Genomic DNA, 16423 nt, shown 5'->3' with positions numbered 1-16423 from the left:
GTCGTATCTTTAGTACAGCAACGTAGCGACGTCTTAACGAACATGCCACAGTTGTTCGGCTAATTTTAACTGTTTCTCTACTAAGCAGACACTTGCACCGCTTTTTCAACGTAAAACTAAGTCAGTTATGTCGTTGGGAACAACTTTGTCACCGTCGCACCGTGTCCACAGTTGCACCGCTTACGTCGCACAACGCTTGCACCGTCACGTTGCAGTTGCACCGATACGTCGCAGTTGTACCACAGTTGTACCACAGTTGTCATAAAAATGAGTCAAAATCAGCCTTCACAGTGTCATCATGGCAACTATGTATCTTGTCGTTAAAACGTCGACGTGACATTGCCTACCAAATCCGTTATGCTGTTCGGAACAACAAAAAAGCTCTCATTCTAAAAGATTAATTCCATCGTCAAGGGCAAAGTAACTGCTTTGCTTAGCATTTCCCGCATGTTTACTTTGAGCTCGACATCACGAAAGCACAAAAGAAGGAATTTAAATGAAGAAAAATTTTCCAGAAAAGAAAAGCACGACAAAATCTCCACGGTGATTTTGCTGTCTTATTTAATAAGTTTTTCGAAAAAAAAAAAGCCTTTTGAAATCTTTTAAGAACTTTTTTTTTTGGTACGCGGAATTGAATTTTAAGGGGTTGAATGTTGTCATTTTATTAAATTACTTTTGATAATAAATTTTTTTTGTTTCATTAAACAAAGTTTTATAAAGTTTACTTTATTTTAATTTAATTTGTGATTCATCAGTGATTTTAATTGTATTAAATTACATTTTTTAGAAGCTATTGTGGGATTTTCTTCGTACGGAAAGTTAATTGAAATCATTGAATTTTCATTTAAATTTTTTCTCAATTGTAACCAACTGTATGAATAAATTTTCTGAAGATTTTTGTTGTTTCTCTTGTTGTTGGGTTGGAAAAGTTTTTCAATTGACATTATTGTTGGGAATTAAATTGAGCCTTTATTTGCACAAATATTTTCAAGAATGTTTTCGATCATTGTTGAATAAGATCAATGATACATGTTGATGTGTTGAAATAAATTCAAGATAAGGCTTAATGACGTAGATAAAATTGTGAGAAATCTTTGACAAAGAGAGAAATTTAAGATTTTGACTTAAATTTTGAGTTATGAAATACCCGGAAAAACTTATTAATTTGTCAGATTGCTTAAGAAATTTGTATTATTCAGGACAGATAATGATTCATGATTTAAAGCTTATTCAAGTCTAATGATTTATATAATTTAATGTAATTCTGTCAAAATTATACTCTTCCGGGAAAACAGAGATTTGGGTTTCTGGTTAAAGCCACTTTTTGACAGAGTAGAGCAATTTAAACAGGATTTCAGATAGTTGAACTGGTTTGAACCTTCCAAGTACTATCACAAATACTAAGAATTTGTTTGAAGTTTCACGAAATTCTGAGAAAATTTAAACTCAAAATTCAAATTAATGTACAAATTTGACCTAATTTTAAAAACAAGCTTAGGAAATCTGAGTGGAAAAAATACTTTTTAACAAGTTAAAGGCTAGACAATGTCTAGTAAATGAAGGGTTAGGCGATTTTAACGCTAAGTAAATGACTAGTTTCAAAAGGTTTTCTGTCCAACTTCAAATGGAAACTTGCCTCTTTATGACTTTTATATGACTGTTAAATAGATGCGACTTCTTTTTGGTGCTAACATAATTTCTATAAGAATATTCTTTAGCGAAGCCGTGAAAACTGCGTTGCGGAGCTTTTTTTATCTATGTCGCTCGGGGAAAAATCGTTAAAATAGACAAAATGCTCTTAAGATTTATCATCAGTGATAGAGCCAGCTTTAGGCGTCTTCTTAGGGAAACCATGGATCACAGCTGATCTGTACGGCCAGTAAAGTAGGAAAGTAAGCTCTTTAAATGGCTGTTTAAGCCAAAAAATGCAAAAATTAGTTGTAGCTGAAACAACCAGCTTCTATTTCAGCAGAAAATTCTTCGAAAAACCAATCTTGCTTTAGATTCTATTCTCCCTAGCTTTAACTTTAACTAGATATGAAAAATCAATTCCCATATTTCAATCTCAATAAAGAAAATTGTTCCTTCCTAGAAAAACCTCATTCCCACAAAAATGATTCTTCATTAAATTTTATTTCCCTCGTACTTCTAATTTTATATAAAAGGAAAAATCAAAAAGCATAATCGAAATTGACGTAACCAGAATGAGCTATTATGAAGGCATGTTTTTCAATACATGAGATGTAAAAATGAATAACGAAGTAAATGGAAAAAGAAAGGAAAAAATTATTATCGTATGAAAAAAGTGAACAGAAAAGAGAGAAGAATAAAAGAAGGAGGAAAAGTGGCAAAGAAAAGCTCAGGGAAATTGCTGATTTTTATAATTTAATTAAATGCAAATATAATGGGGATGTGAAGAAGCAGAACATAGAACAGCAATAGCAATGAAAACGAAAGAGAGCTGTTGTGAGCGATAACAGTGATTGAAGGATGAATTCATAAAGGAAAAAAAGGAGACAAAAATTTTTCCTTTTTTATTCGTTAATCGTTAAAAAAGATTTAGATTTCAGGGATTCATTTACTTTAATTGTTAAAGAACAAATAAAGGACCTTCATTCTGTTAGATAATAAAAAAAAAACCAAATTGGTAATTTCTTTGCATTTAATACAGACACAATGAAAGCACATAGAAAATGAAGAAGAGTGAATAAAATGGAAGGAATCAAGATAAATATTGGTGAGATTTGTAGAATAATAAAAATTAATTTAAAATCATAATGGAAGAGAGAAGAGAAAGACTTGGTGTAAATGGAATGTTTTGGCGCATTTTCTGTTGACTTTTCTTTTGGAAATTGAGATTTTTAATTTAAATTTGAAGTTATTTGGGATATTTTTGGCCTTGTAATGTTGTGAATGCTTATTGTAGCAACACTTGAATGTTTAGATGTAAATAGGACCAATCTGACATAATTGGACGGATTTATCTTAGATTCTATTCAACAGCCACAAGTTTAAATAACATTCAATAGCATTAGAACTTGATTAGAATCAATAAAGCTCAGATTGTTCGTTAGGGCAAAGGTACATTGCTTATTAATCGCAAGTGTAGGGATGAGGATGCCTATGCTGCACAAGACGATAAGTTGCCCTGACAGCTCTGTTACGATTGATTTTGAGCCATTTTTACGATGAAAAATGCAGTTTGCCGCTTAGTCAAACTTAGTTAGTGACCGAATTTAAAAATTTGTTGATGTTACTCTAAGGTCTGGGTAAGAAACCTATAATTCAATGATTTTTGAAGCTTTTGGATACACAATACCGTATAGACGAGAAGTATGGCTCTTAAAATTGAGTACGTCCTTTAAGGAGGTGAGGATGCTCATTGTCTGTTAGGGACTGGTGTGTTGCCAAGTGTGATTTGAGGAGTTAGCTTCATAAAATCAACAAAAAACATTCAAAATTCCCTCAAAAATCACAAAAACCTCCCAAAGTTCCACAGCCAAAAAAAAATAAAAATTCCCAACCCCAGATTTCAGTTAAGCTTTATCGGACAATACCAACAATGATGAAAATGAAAGATCTGGACATTAAATTAAAAGTAAGAACTTTGTACAGTAATAGAAAATGTTGCTTTCATCATGATAAAGAACACGACGGATGGATGGATAGATGAAGAAGAAGAAAAGTGTACGAAGGCGAGAAGAACGACAGTTGGGCGAAGGATAAGTGGATGAATGAAGATTAAATTTAAAGAAGAAACAGAAAAAATTTTATACAATAAGGAATGGAAATAAGTAAAATAAAATAAAAATACTGTAAAAGAAAGAGAAAAAAAAAAGATAAATGGTTTGAGTGTAAATTTATTTACCAATTAAACTTCCACACTGACTTGCTGGAACAATTAAGCGGAGTGGAATTTGTGTTTTGCCATTTGATGTGCTGACGTCATTAAATTGGGAACACCACTGTAACGGGATAGTTTTTTTTTGTTGTTTTATGATTTAATTAATTCTTTTTTTTTTTTTTTGGTTCCCGAAGCGAATACAGAATGCTCAAAAGTCAGTCACAATCCACATCTGTCAACAATATGAAAATATCACCCAAAGGACCACCTGGAGGATGTTAACATGAATGATATTTCTTATATAGCTAAATATTGAGGATGGTGGTTTAGGATTAGGCTCCCATGTGACTGTCATCAGAATATTGCATTGCTCGGGATAAAGATAAATATATTAAATAGTATGAAAATGGTATAAAAAAAAAGAGTAAAAAAGATAAATTAAAGGATATAAAGATTATGATTAAGTGAATTGCTTAAGGAGATGGGAAAATTATTCTCGACCGCATCTTGGTAACCGCTAACAAAATATTCCTTTTGGCTTTTTTTTTTTCATAATAGTGCTCACATTAAACTTCTTTTATCTGTCTATCTATCTTACTGTTATATATTCATTAGATTGAGTGAATAATTTCCTACGATTTTTCACAAAGCTCTGTGGTTTTTTTCCTTCCTCTATTATAATGCAAAAAGTGATGGTCGTTGCTAGTGTAGCTCATACATATTAATGATTTTAATAAGGATGAAATGCAGCATAACCATGAAAAAAATTTTTTCTTCATATTTTATTTTATTCCTCATTACTCATCAATTAACGTTGAAAATTTAATTTCACAAAAAAAGCAATTTGTATAATTCATTGTGACATGGAAAGTTTGAAGTGATTTGCATTATGTTGAGGTTAAATTAAGCGAATTTTTTTGAACATAGGATTAAGGCTTGGTTGAGCGTGAACATTTTGGCAGAATAAAGACGGATAAAAGGCATTTTAATATGGTTGAATTGTTCTGTTACTTGGTATTGGTGATTGGCAGACGGAAGCCAGAGATAGAAGTAGATTTAGGCGCCATCTGAGGGAGGCTATGAATCATAATTGAACTGTACGGATTCCGAAGTACCTAACTAAAAACTGCTCTGTTATACCAGTAACTCCCGAACGCCAAGCCTGTTAACTGGTCGACTGACTGATGCGAATGATTAACCTTCTAGCTTGAACAGCACAAATCGATGAATCGATCAAAAATATGGACCTAGACAGGAGTACTTCTGACTTTGCACCGAATTTGTTTTCAATCTGGCATCATATCAGAGTCTCGCCAGCCTAGTGACAAATTTTCGATCAATTTGGAACGACTTGTGTCATTCAAGAAGTATTTAACGAACAAAGAGCAGTTCTAATAGATAAAACGCACTTTAGATTTCTATTTGAAGACCTTAATCCACATAAAGAGCTACAAAAAATTGCTAAAATTATATCCTAGTCTAATAATTGTACCATTTTCCCTAATCTAGCTTTGAATATAGTTAAAAATCCTTTAATATCCCATCAGGAACGTGTGAAACAGACTGTGATTAGTCGACTGAACGTCTAGTTGTGGAACTTTCCATGATGTACTAGACATACAGTCGAGTCCAGAGCTCGAAGTCGACTCGAATTTTATATGGAGTCGAATCGACTCGAGTCGATTTTTCCATACAAAATCTGAGCCAAATTCAAGCTCTACAGTCGACTAACAGCAATCTGCTACACTTGGGTAGGTACCAATATTTGAGGATTAACCACCTAACAAGGATAAATGACCAGGAATTAATGAAAATTTTAACAAAAGCTATCCAATGACTTTCAATGATATATAAATCGATAAAATGAAACATTGACTCAAGGAAGGATAGACAGACGAACAATGTGTAGCACTAAAATTAATAAAGGACAAATGGTAATGTGAGGCATAAAAAAAGGGAGGCTTATAAAACAATTTAAAAAAAGATTTTTTGGTGAGAACATACACAAGAAAAAATAATACTGTTTATATAGCCGACAATCACTTGTAAATCGAAAGAAAAATATTGTTTTTTATATCTTTTTGCGGATTTATATAAAAAAAGATACGGGATGGGTAGATGGAGAACATGAGGATAACATGAACATTAAATTAGGTAGGTGGAGATCATCCTTAAGCAACATAAGGTTCGTTTCAGTGAGGATTTATTAAAGGAATACGGAAAACATATCTTACATATTATAACTTTTCACATTTAATTTTTCCTCTCGAATTTTTCTTCAAGTTCAAAACATTTTTTTCAATTTTTTGGGTGGGAAAACAAGAAAATTGCTCCCAGCAACGCTTAATGAGAAAATTTGATTTTTTGCTAAATGTTTTGAACCCAAAAGAAGTCTCGATCGTCAAATTAAATTTGAAACTTGTTTTCTATTTTGCATAATTAAAAAATTTCATAAAAATTACTCACCTCTTCGAATTTTTTTGTGATTAATGTAAATGCCTTGTATATAGCGCTGGTTGAACCAGAAACAGTCACAATACGTTCGGGACATGAACCATCCGATATGTTTATTTTTGCACCAGACTATGAAAAATTTGAAAAAGAAATAGAATATGACATTAATTAAATTTTCTCTCGTTAAAATGTTTAAAAAATTTGTTATTACGGGTAGGGAAAAAGCATCAACGCATAAATGGATCGAAGAACTTGACATGGGAAAAAAATAATTTTTTTCCTATGAAATTTGTTTTTTTTTTTTTGTGAGCAAAGAAAAGTCGTTGATTCAATTAGTGAACATAATTTTTCATGTTCAGCCATCTACAATATTGCAGAACAGCAAGACCATGGCAATTTTACAATATTACTTTATTGCCTTGACGTCCAACTGGCTTTGAAAAACATCATTTAATATATTTTTTTTTCTTTTTCAAGATATCGAAAGAGCAGGAAAAAAAAACTGATTTTTATGCTTGTTGAACATTTTACTCGACTTTTATTGCTGTTCCATAAATAAATACACTTTTAGTTTGAAATTTCTTTCTAATTTAAATATGATATATTTACATGAGACTCGTGCATGCCGAAATTTTCGTGTTTATATAATTTTCTATCGTCAAGTTTGTTTGGGAAAAAATTAAAGAAAGTGAAAATTGTGCTTAGGATTATTTAGGGGATTTGTTTGAGATTTGGTGAATATGTTTGGATATGTTTGATGTTTTAAGTTTTGAAATAGTAAAGAAAAGTGTCGTGGATGTGATATGAACACCAAAAAATTACTCAGGAATCCAAATTTCAGCAGTTTTTCATTGAACAATTTGTTAACTCGACGAATCGTTTTGGAAAATGCATAGGAACGAGAGTTCAAAGTTGACTCTAATTTTGGATAAATAAGGCTATATAAACGAATCCATAAAAACTCGAAGTTTAGTTCAGTTTAGATGAAAAAGTTGACTGAGCTACATGTGACTTTCCAGTCGATTTCGAGTAGTCATAATGAAGCTTATACTACAGTAAGAAATAACAAATCTGACCTCTCTTAACAATTTCTACTCTAAACATAATTAAGATTTTTTCCAATTTTATTTTAATTTCCAAATATTTTGTTAATTGACAATGTTTACATTCAGCATGAACACTGTGAATTTAATTTTAGAGATTCTTATTTACAATTTTAAGTAGACTAGACTAGACAAAGGAATTTCAAACGTTTTTGAAAAATATTTTCCAGAAGATTTTCACATCTTGCAGTTTCGGAGCCGTTCATTTATTAGGTCATGTAAAACATTAATTTTCAGACACCCCCAAACCCTTCTATAAAATTTATTTCTATTTAATTCAGTTTTTTAAGTGAAAATTAATTTTCTATTTTTCTTACGTCACTCCTGAGCTCTCATAAGGTAAAATGCGCCCTGGTGCTCCAAAGCAACATGACTAATGTTGCTGTGAAAACAGAGAATTTGTACAAGCTTTGTGATGTGGCCACCAATAAAGTAAGATGAAAAGTCTTTACTAAGATGGTAATAACTGACTCCGAGTCGGAGCATGGTTCTAATAAGTAAGTAAGCACACAGTTTGAACTACATTGGTTTAAAGTAATTCAAAATCACAGAATTCCAACCCACCTAAACCTCAAACGTAATAAGTAAATGAACTCCTAAATTTTGACTCTATTTCCTGTTGAATTCTTCACCTAATTTTAAAATTAAATCTTCCAAATAATCTAACCCAAATCTTCAATATACCTAACTACATATTGTCAAAAATAACGAGACAAAAATTTCAGTATGCACATGTTTTTGAAGGTTTCTTTTTAAAAAGATTTCCTCAACAACTTTTCCATCATCAGACCTATCATTGCCATCAACGTCATCATCGTCAACGATATTATGATGTTCAGGAGTAAGAAAAAAGAAGGAACGAAAGTGAAAAAGAATGTCACTTAATATAATAAACAAAAAAAAATTTTAAGACATAGAAAGATGAGACGAGATGATGAAGGACATGAAATTACAATAATTGACAAAAGTGAGAAATTTTTTGTGTTAAAAAAATTTCAAAAATGAAGATGAAGCGACTTTTTTTTATTGAAATAAAAACAAAAGTTTCCTGTTTTTTCTAAATTTAATTTTGCATGATGATAAATTGTCGATTTGATAAATGGATTTAAATGTAATATAAAAAAAATCATATTAAGTGCCAATTATATGTCGCAGATGTTTAATGATTAATATTGTCAAGTGTCAAATTAATGGAATTTAACAATTTTTTATCCATCATAAACACACCGCATGACTGATATCATTACAGCTATTATTATTATTTCATATAGTTAACAACAGATTAATAGAAATGAGATTAAACCAGAGTTGCAGAATAGGCACCTGTGACTGGCAAAAACCGTACAAATTCTTGATAATTTGTATGGTTTCGTAAGAAAATCCCTACAAATTATCAAGAATTTGTACGGTTTTTGTCAGTCACAAGTGTTTAATCCAGAGTTGCACCTGTGAGAGGCAAAAACCGTACAAATTCTTGATAATTTGTAGGGATTTTCTTACGAAACCATACAAATTAACAGGAATTTGTACGGTTTTTGCCTGTCACACGTGCAACTCTGGATTAAATTCTGTGAAATTTATAGCACTTCAATGATTTAAATAATTCATATTTTTGCTATATTCGCAGTTCCACTGCATGCATTTCTAACACAACAATCCATTGTTGCCGTTATTTGCAATATTTAGGTTCAATAAACTATCACAATGGATTCATATTTTCTGTGAAATTCTCGCACTCTTCTTCTCACTTCTAACTTTTTTTTTATTGAAATGTAATGTATTGAACGATAATAACAATAATAGTTATTGTAAGCTGACTATCATCAACTTGAAGCATGGCATGCAAAATAAAAAGGTTTCCATATTAAATTGAAATGAAATTTATTTTATAGAGATTTAACAATATTGTATCGAATATTGAAATTTTTTGCATAAAATATAAATTTTTTAGGGAACTTTTTATTTAGGAAAAATTGAAATTGGATCTGCATTTTGGGTGCTTTGTTATCTTTTCAGATTTTCTTGTATAGATTTCCAATTTAGTATTTTCAATAGAGATATTAAATAGGTTAGTGCTTTGGAAATGAAAGAACTCTTGAAATGAGAGTGTTGACAGAGATAGCAATGCAATTGGTATTGATAATTGGTGAGTGGTAGCTAGATATAGAACCAGATTTAGTAATCATCTAAAAAAGACCATGGATGACAATTGATTTGTATGACCAGCGTAGTAAGGTTAGAATCAGAGCTGAATAGTATAAGTTAATTAATCGATCGAAAATCAGGTACCGAACCGGTGTGACACCAGCAATGCAGTCCAGCAAAGGCGAGACCAAGCATGGTGACGGATTTAAATTGAATCCAGCACCAAGTCAGAGTGACGCCGGCTTGGGATCTGAATTTCGATCAGATAATCGATTTGTTCGATTCAGGAGAGTTTGACAAATAATTTGAGTCGATTTAGAGCTAAAGCTAGTCGTTATAGCTGTATTAGATCGCTTTTCTATCTTTAATGCATTTTAACAAAATTTCTAATGCAGATTGTTTCTAAATGACATCGACAGCCAAATATTTAGAAGATTATGATTAAAATATTACAAAATAATGTATAAAGACTCATCATGTTCCCTTATTTGTGTCTTATTCTAGACCAACTAACCCTCATATTGCTACAATTTATGTAATAACCCTAAGCACAATACTAAAATCTAAGAACTTCTCCAAAACTGCGCTTTGATCCCAACAAATCCAATAAAATTTTCCCATTGATATTTTCATTTCCAATTTAAAGTTTTCACAACAGTTGGTATCACACATATGCATACAGACTGTTAGGTGTTAAGCGTGCATAACAGAAAAATAGAATAAAAATGAATAAATTTTCTACATCAGAGATGAGTGAAAGTAGATTTTGAGTTTTATTCGATTAAATAATGAAATTTTGAGCACTCATCCGACAATGAAAATAAAAATCATTCGTGATAATTTGTCAACATGTTTAAAACCATAGTTTTACCATAAATCATTGTGCATAAAAAAGTATAATAAATTGGAAAAAATTAAAAAGCACATTTCTCTCGTATAATTATGACTAATTATAAATGATAATAATGTCATGATCCAGATTTAAAATGAAAAATTTTCACAATATAACGCACAATTCGCGCATATTATAGCCCCTAAAAGAAGCTTATCAACAATTTTCAAATAGATATTTAATGTACGAGTATGTGTGAGTGCTTAAATAATTTTTTGCATTTCTCGCATTCAGTAGATAAAATTATGGCATGATACTTTTTGATGGTAATTAAATTGATACACAGAAAATCCGGTAATTAATGAAAAAAATGATATATGACAATAAATGCAGTTTTTGAGCTGACTTTAACGGGCGAGACCTTTTGATGTATTATGTAGGAACTTTAAAGTCGTTGCTATATTAATAATTGGCTGTTGATTTTTGACTCTTTACTATATTGTTGTCATGGACTTGAGTAATTGGGCAGGTTGGGTCATCTGGATGATGGATGATCATGTAATGAGTGTTATGCATGAGTTTATTACTTCTGCATAGCTGATCGAGCATGTCTTTACTATATTCTATAACATGATTGACCCTAACAGGCAAAGACACCGCTTTTAGGTACTATATTGAAATTTCTGTACCACGAAAGCATGCTATTTGCCTGCTAGGGTGTGATATGACCTAGGAACAAGCCCCTTGTCCTGCCAACCTCTACTCATCCAAATCCCTAACTAATTTCCAATCATAAAACTCCAAATTAAAGCTGCGTCACAAAAATTCACCAAACATTCGCAATTTTCGCATCCACACATTTGTTTATTGTTCTCAGCTATCCACATCTCGGCATATTATCGTAGCATGTATATGCACAGAGAGGTACATATGTTATTATTAAAACGTATCATAATGAAATTTATATTTATGCACATTATATACACACATTCATGTACATTAGGAATTTTTTTTTCTGTGTTTATTGTTGAAGCCACTTCATGATAACATATAATTTTATATACAACAAAAAATGATAGAAAAAAAAAGAAAATTGTATACATGTGAAGCACACATGAGGAACGTGTAGAAGCGTACTAAATACATTCAATCTCATTAATTTTCATTTCAGAGCAAGAAAAAATCGCTTATTTTTCCTCATTTTTGTTCTCTCTTTCTATTATTGCTCTTATAATGAAATACATGAGTGGGGATGGTTGGAAGTGATGTTGAGGAATTGGGATTTTGAACTAGGGAATGTTGGGGAATTGCGTAACGCTTAGGGGGATACTCATGGAAAGACGCTGTCGATAGAGATGGTAATGCACTTGGCATCGATAATTGGTAAGTAAGTAAGTAATAATCTTTATTTACCATAAAGGTATTTTGATTTACAAATGAAATTGATACAGTTGAATTTTTGGTACACAGTATTTTAAGACACAGTGATTGGCAAGCGGCTGTCAGCTTCAGACGCAAACTAAGATAGGCCATGGTTAACAATTGATCTGTGCAGTCAGCGAAGTAGGTAAGTAAATATGGTTGTTAAGATGGGGAAAATGAGTTAAACGTGAATAATTTTTAACGTTACGTAATTTCCGAACATTTCCTTAATGAACACCTAACACTCAGTAGTTCAAGCTTTATATGGATATTAATGGACACAGCTTTGCATCATACATGTCTTTCCACAGCTTAACCCCTTCATCATCACTCAAAACCCCTATAAATCCACCACATCACTTCTCAACAACCCCCCAAGGAAAGCCCCATGTACAATCTATAACTGAAAGACAGCCAAGCAATAAAGTAATGGCATAAAATATTTTTCAATCGATAATTTTTGTCGATATCATTAATTTCCTCTCTTTCATACATTTATTTAATAGATAGGTATCATAAAAGGGGAAAAAAATAAGAAAAGAGATTCTTTTTTTTAAAAAAAAAATTCTATAGAAACAATTTCAAGTATTCTGTAGAGGAATGTACACGAAAAAAAGAAGCATGCATTGGCCTTACTCATTGAACACATTTACTCCACTTATTCCACTCAAGGGAGAAAAGAGAAGACATAGGAAGGAGTATTATACGTGTACATAGTAAGTAGTAGTTGTTGGAAATACTTCTCTCATGCCTCAACATCCTCATGAAGAAATGGCGAACACGATAATAGGATTATAATTGGGGAAATGAATGTATATTGTATACCTTACTGATATAGCAAACAACCCATCCACAAGTCAGCTATTCAACCAGCAACAATGAATATAACATACAATATAGATTGTAGAATTGTATTCTTTTCAAGATATTATATTATATAGCAATTGGTAGTGTGTATGATAGTTGAGAAATTTTTCTTCATTCCATTCTCCCCATTTTCATTTCATTTCTCTTCTCTAGTAGATTTTCTTTCTTCTTTTTTTGTAGTCTGATACTTTTTTTTTATTCATTTTTACTTTATTCTTTCAAATGCTTTATAGAAAAGAAAATTGGAATAGGTTTACTCTCATTTTTAGCATGTTATTTGGAGTTTTTGACTGGATGTTGGTGTTATGTCTGTCTGATTTGGTATTCCTTACTCCTTAGTGTATACTTCCAAACCCCAGAAATCCCAAAAGCTTCTCCCGAATCTAGTAATCAGTGAAACTTTGATTCGGACTTTGCAGTTGTTGGGGACATATCAAAACAACGATATTTGGACATTGTTGGTTTCATCAAGGATATATGCATTTTGTAGAGAATTTAGGATGGTACAACAGATCATCAATCGCAGTGCCTTTGCTATAAGCGAACCCAATATATATTCTATTCTATAACTTGAAGTTGATTCGAATTTTGTATGGAAAAGCCTGTTTGAGTCAGTTCAACTTCATATGAAACTTAAGTCGACTATGAGCTCTACTTATCAGTCTTATTAATGTCATCCCTGTCAACCCGGAAAGCACACGGAGAAGAAAAGGCTGAAAATTCAACCCCAGGTCAGCTTGATTCTAGCCCCAAGCTAGAATCGATGAAATATGGCTTCAGACTAGAGTCAAGTCTACCTGGGACTAGATATTCGGTAGTTTCTCCTCCGTGTTCTTCCGGGTTATCGGACCAGCCCTAAGTGCATGGAACAAATCAAGTTTTTAACCCTAAGAGCACAGACCAAGTTAAATTCTCAATAAAAGAAGCTTCCATCCCCAAAAAAATGCTTTTTCCATCACAACACCTCAAACCTTCATTACTACTTTCCCTGTATTTTCACGAGTATCAAAATAATGTATCGCATTTCATGATTATACACATGTATGTGCGCCTCAAATGAAAGGAAAATTAACAAAAAAAAAATGCGACTCGAATTTTTGTGTGTATGATTGTGTACTATTGTGTTATACACATTTATGTTTCAAATTGACATGAAACTCTTTTCTTCAATAGATGAAAAATATTTTTCCTCTTCTTTTCCTTTATATTTCGGCTGTGTTTTTTTGTGAAATAAATTGAAAATTTTTCTTTTTTCTACCTTTTTATTCAATGACATCAAATGAGGCACAAAGTGAATTGAAATGCTTTATTTTTCTTTGGCAAGAGAAGATTTTTTGGGAAGTCAATGATAAACATTTAAACGTGAATGATGTCGAAAAAATTTTGTTTAACTTTTAGGTGATTAAAATCTGTTATTTTGGGCGATTGCAGAGGAGAGTGGATTAAGATTGGAATGAAGTTGATGAAGTTGAGTGAACTGTCAATCAGATTTTTAGGTTTAAGCTTCAAATTTTGGCTAAAATGTGTGATTAGGTCTACAGCAAGTCCACAGTTAAGGTTTCATGTTAGTCTAAACAGAGTTGACAGGACGTTGGGAGTTCGGACTCCAAAAGTCCAAAAAGGTGCCAGTATTGAAGTGCTGGCTCAATTTTTTTGAAACTTCCAAATGAAGGCTACTCCATATTGGACTCCTGCACATGTCCTGCCAATTCTGAGGTGAAATTGAACTGATAGAACATGATTGAGTCTACTGATGTCTGTCAAGCTACGCTTCGTCTTCCGTAAGGATAGCAATAAACGTGATATTCATATTCTATGGCAAGTTCCACAAATGTCAAGTCTAATACTGAACATAAATTCGACTATTCGCAGCCTGTTCTCGAGCCAGTTCCCTTACTGGACATCTTGTATCTGTACTGGACCTAATCTTCCTTAGATCCACCTCTGCCACCTGCCTTCAAGATTCTCATTCATTTGAAAGTAACCTTCCAAAATTCCAAACCAATCTTAATTTAGAATTCTCACAATATATTTTTTAAGCAAACATCTTTTCAAGGCTCAATCTTGATGGAGCATTTCTTTGAATTTAAACTTAATTTCAATTGCCTTTTGGACATCTTTAAGAAGCATTTTAATTTAATAAACCGTTAAGAGCATTCAAAATTTTTTTCATACCCCGTCAATATTAAGACTTACAAAGTAATTACTGCTTAATGTTTAATGAAGTGTCGAAAGAATTAATTAGGATAAAAATTTTAATTGAAATTTTCCAAATATCGATTTTTATGATATTAATCACCTTGTTGAAAGCAGATAATGACCAAATGGATTTGGTTTATTTGTTTTATCATTATAACTGCCATAATAGCATTTAAATAAGTTATTAAATTGATGATTGCGATTTTACAAATATTTGTTTAAAGAATCATTTTCAATTTTCAAAATTAGAAAATTTTTCATTAAGAATTCCAATATAATTATTGTACATTACTAATTAATAGGTAATCCGATACAAGAGCTTTATCATGTTGCATTATTGAAAATGTTTTAGAAATAAGAGATTATAGAAAATGTACAAATTATCATCTGGGTATACAATTAGACTGTAACATTATAATTTACCACAAATAATTAATTTTGAATATTGTGTGGTTTATTGAATGATAAGTCATGATTGAAGTTGATGTATTAGGTGATAATTTGGCATTAATTTTGATGTATCTTGTTTTATGGTTTAAATTTATGCAAATAATTCGCGAATATTTTATTAAATTTAATCATCATTAACGCGATTATAAATGAGGGATGATGTCAGTTGTTCGTGGTTTGTCTGTCAAGCTGATTGTTCCTTAAATTTAAGGTTTTTTGTATGATTCTGTCTAAAATTTGATAAATTTAATGAATTAGAGCATTGTACTTGGCATTAGAAATTGACAGACTGAAGCTAGTGATGAAGCCAGCTTTAGGCGACATCTGAGGCAACCCATGGATCAAAATTGATCTGTACAACCATCCAAGTAAGTAACTCAATAAGCACTCTATCAATTAAACTTAAATATCATCTCATTTTCCCAAAAATTACACAATCATAAAGATCATCATCATCATGTACTTTCATCACGTTCTAACTCACAAATTACTTTAATTTAATTTAATTAAAACATGTTTAAATTGCGGAAAATTTTCTATTTTATGATAAAAAAAGAGAAATTCCTTCTAAGAAATTAAATGAAAATTTCATGAATTATTAATAAAATTACATTACTGCGTGTGCCTTATGGATGAATAAAATCTTGAATATCATGATGACTTTAAGTAAAAATCACGTCGAGTATGTCTTTAAAGCTAGAAAATTGAAATCTCTTGAAGCTAAAAAGGAAATGAAAAATTTAAACAATTTTCATGAGGAAAATTTTTTTTGCTGCTTTTTATACTTCGTGTGCCTATAAACAATTTATAAACAGTCAGTACTGAGGAGAAATAAATCAATGATAATTATCCTAATAATTCAAAATGAACAAAACATGATTGCTTTGATTAGAAAATAATACCCGATTGTTTGGAAAAATAGAAAATTTGATGGGAAAATTTTTTCCGTCTTCCTTTTCCTCATGTGGAGAATATTTTAGTGCATGGTGCTCTGCATTGTCTATGATTGTAATAAATTTTTGAAATCCAATTTATTTTGTGGAACAAAAAATACCTTTTGATATTTTAACATTTTTTACTCGGAGCCTTTCTCATTTTTTCCTTCAT

The 16423-nt window shown here is 31.4% G+C and overlaps 1 protein-coding gene across 12 annotated transcripts in view; it reads right to left on the bottom strand.

The window, feature by feature from the left end:
• mub (poly(rC)-binding protein mub) overlaps positions 1 to 16423 on the bottom strand; it is a 151122-nt gene that overhangs the window by 44787 nt on the left and 89912 nt on the right. For all 12 annotated transcript variants that reach the window (XM_070643367.1, XM_070643373.1, XM_070643374.1 and 9 more), the window contains 2 exons: positions 6311 to 6427; positions 3869 to 3965 (listed from right to left, as the gene is read on the bottom strand). In XM_070643367.1, the coding sequence (XP_070499468.1) occupies positions 3869 to 3965; positions 6311 to 6427 (214 nt within the window). The remainder of the gene's footprint in view (positions 1 to 3868; positions 3966 to 6310; positions 6428 to 16423) is intronic.

Source organism: Chironomus tepperi, unplaced genomic scaffold, assembly GCF_022539635.2.
Source record: "Chironomus tepperi strain 1889 unplaced genomic scaffold, CSIRO-AGI_Ctep_v1 contig_309, whole genome shotgun sequence".
In the NCBI taxonomy this organism is placed as follows: domain Eukaryota; kingdom Metazoa; phylum Arthropoda; class Insecta; order Diptera; family Chironomidae; genus Chironomus; species Chironomus tepperi.
The sequence above is the reverse complement of the archived record's forward strand: the minus strand, read 5'-3'. Positions and strand labels throughout refer to the sequence as shown.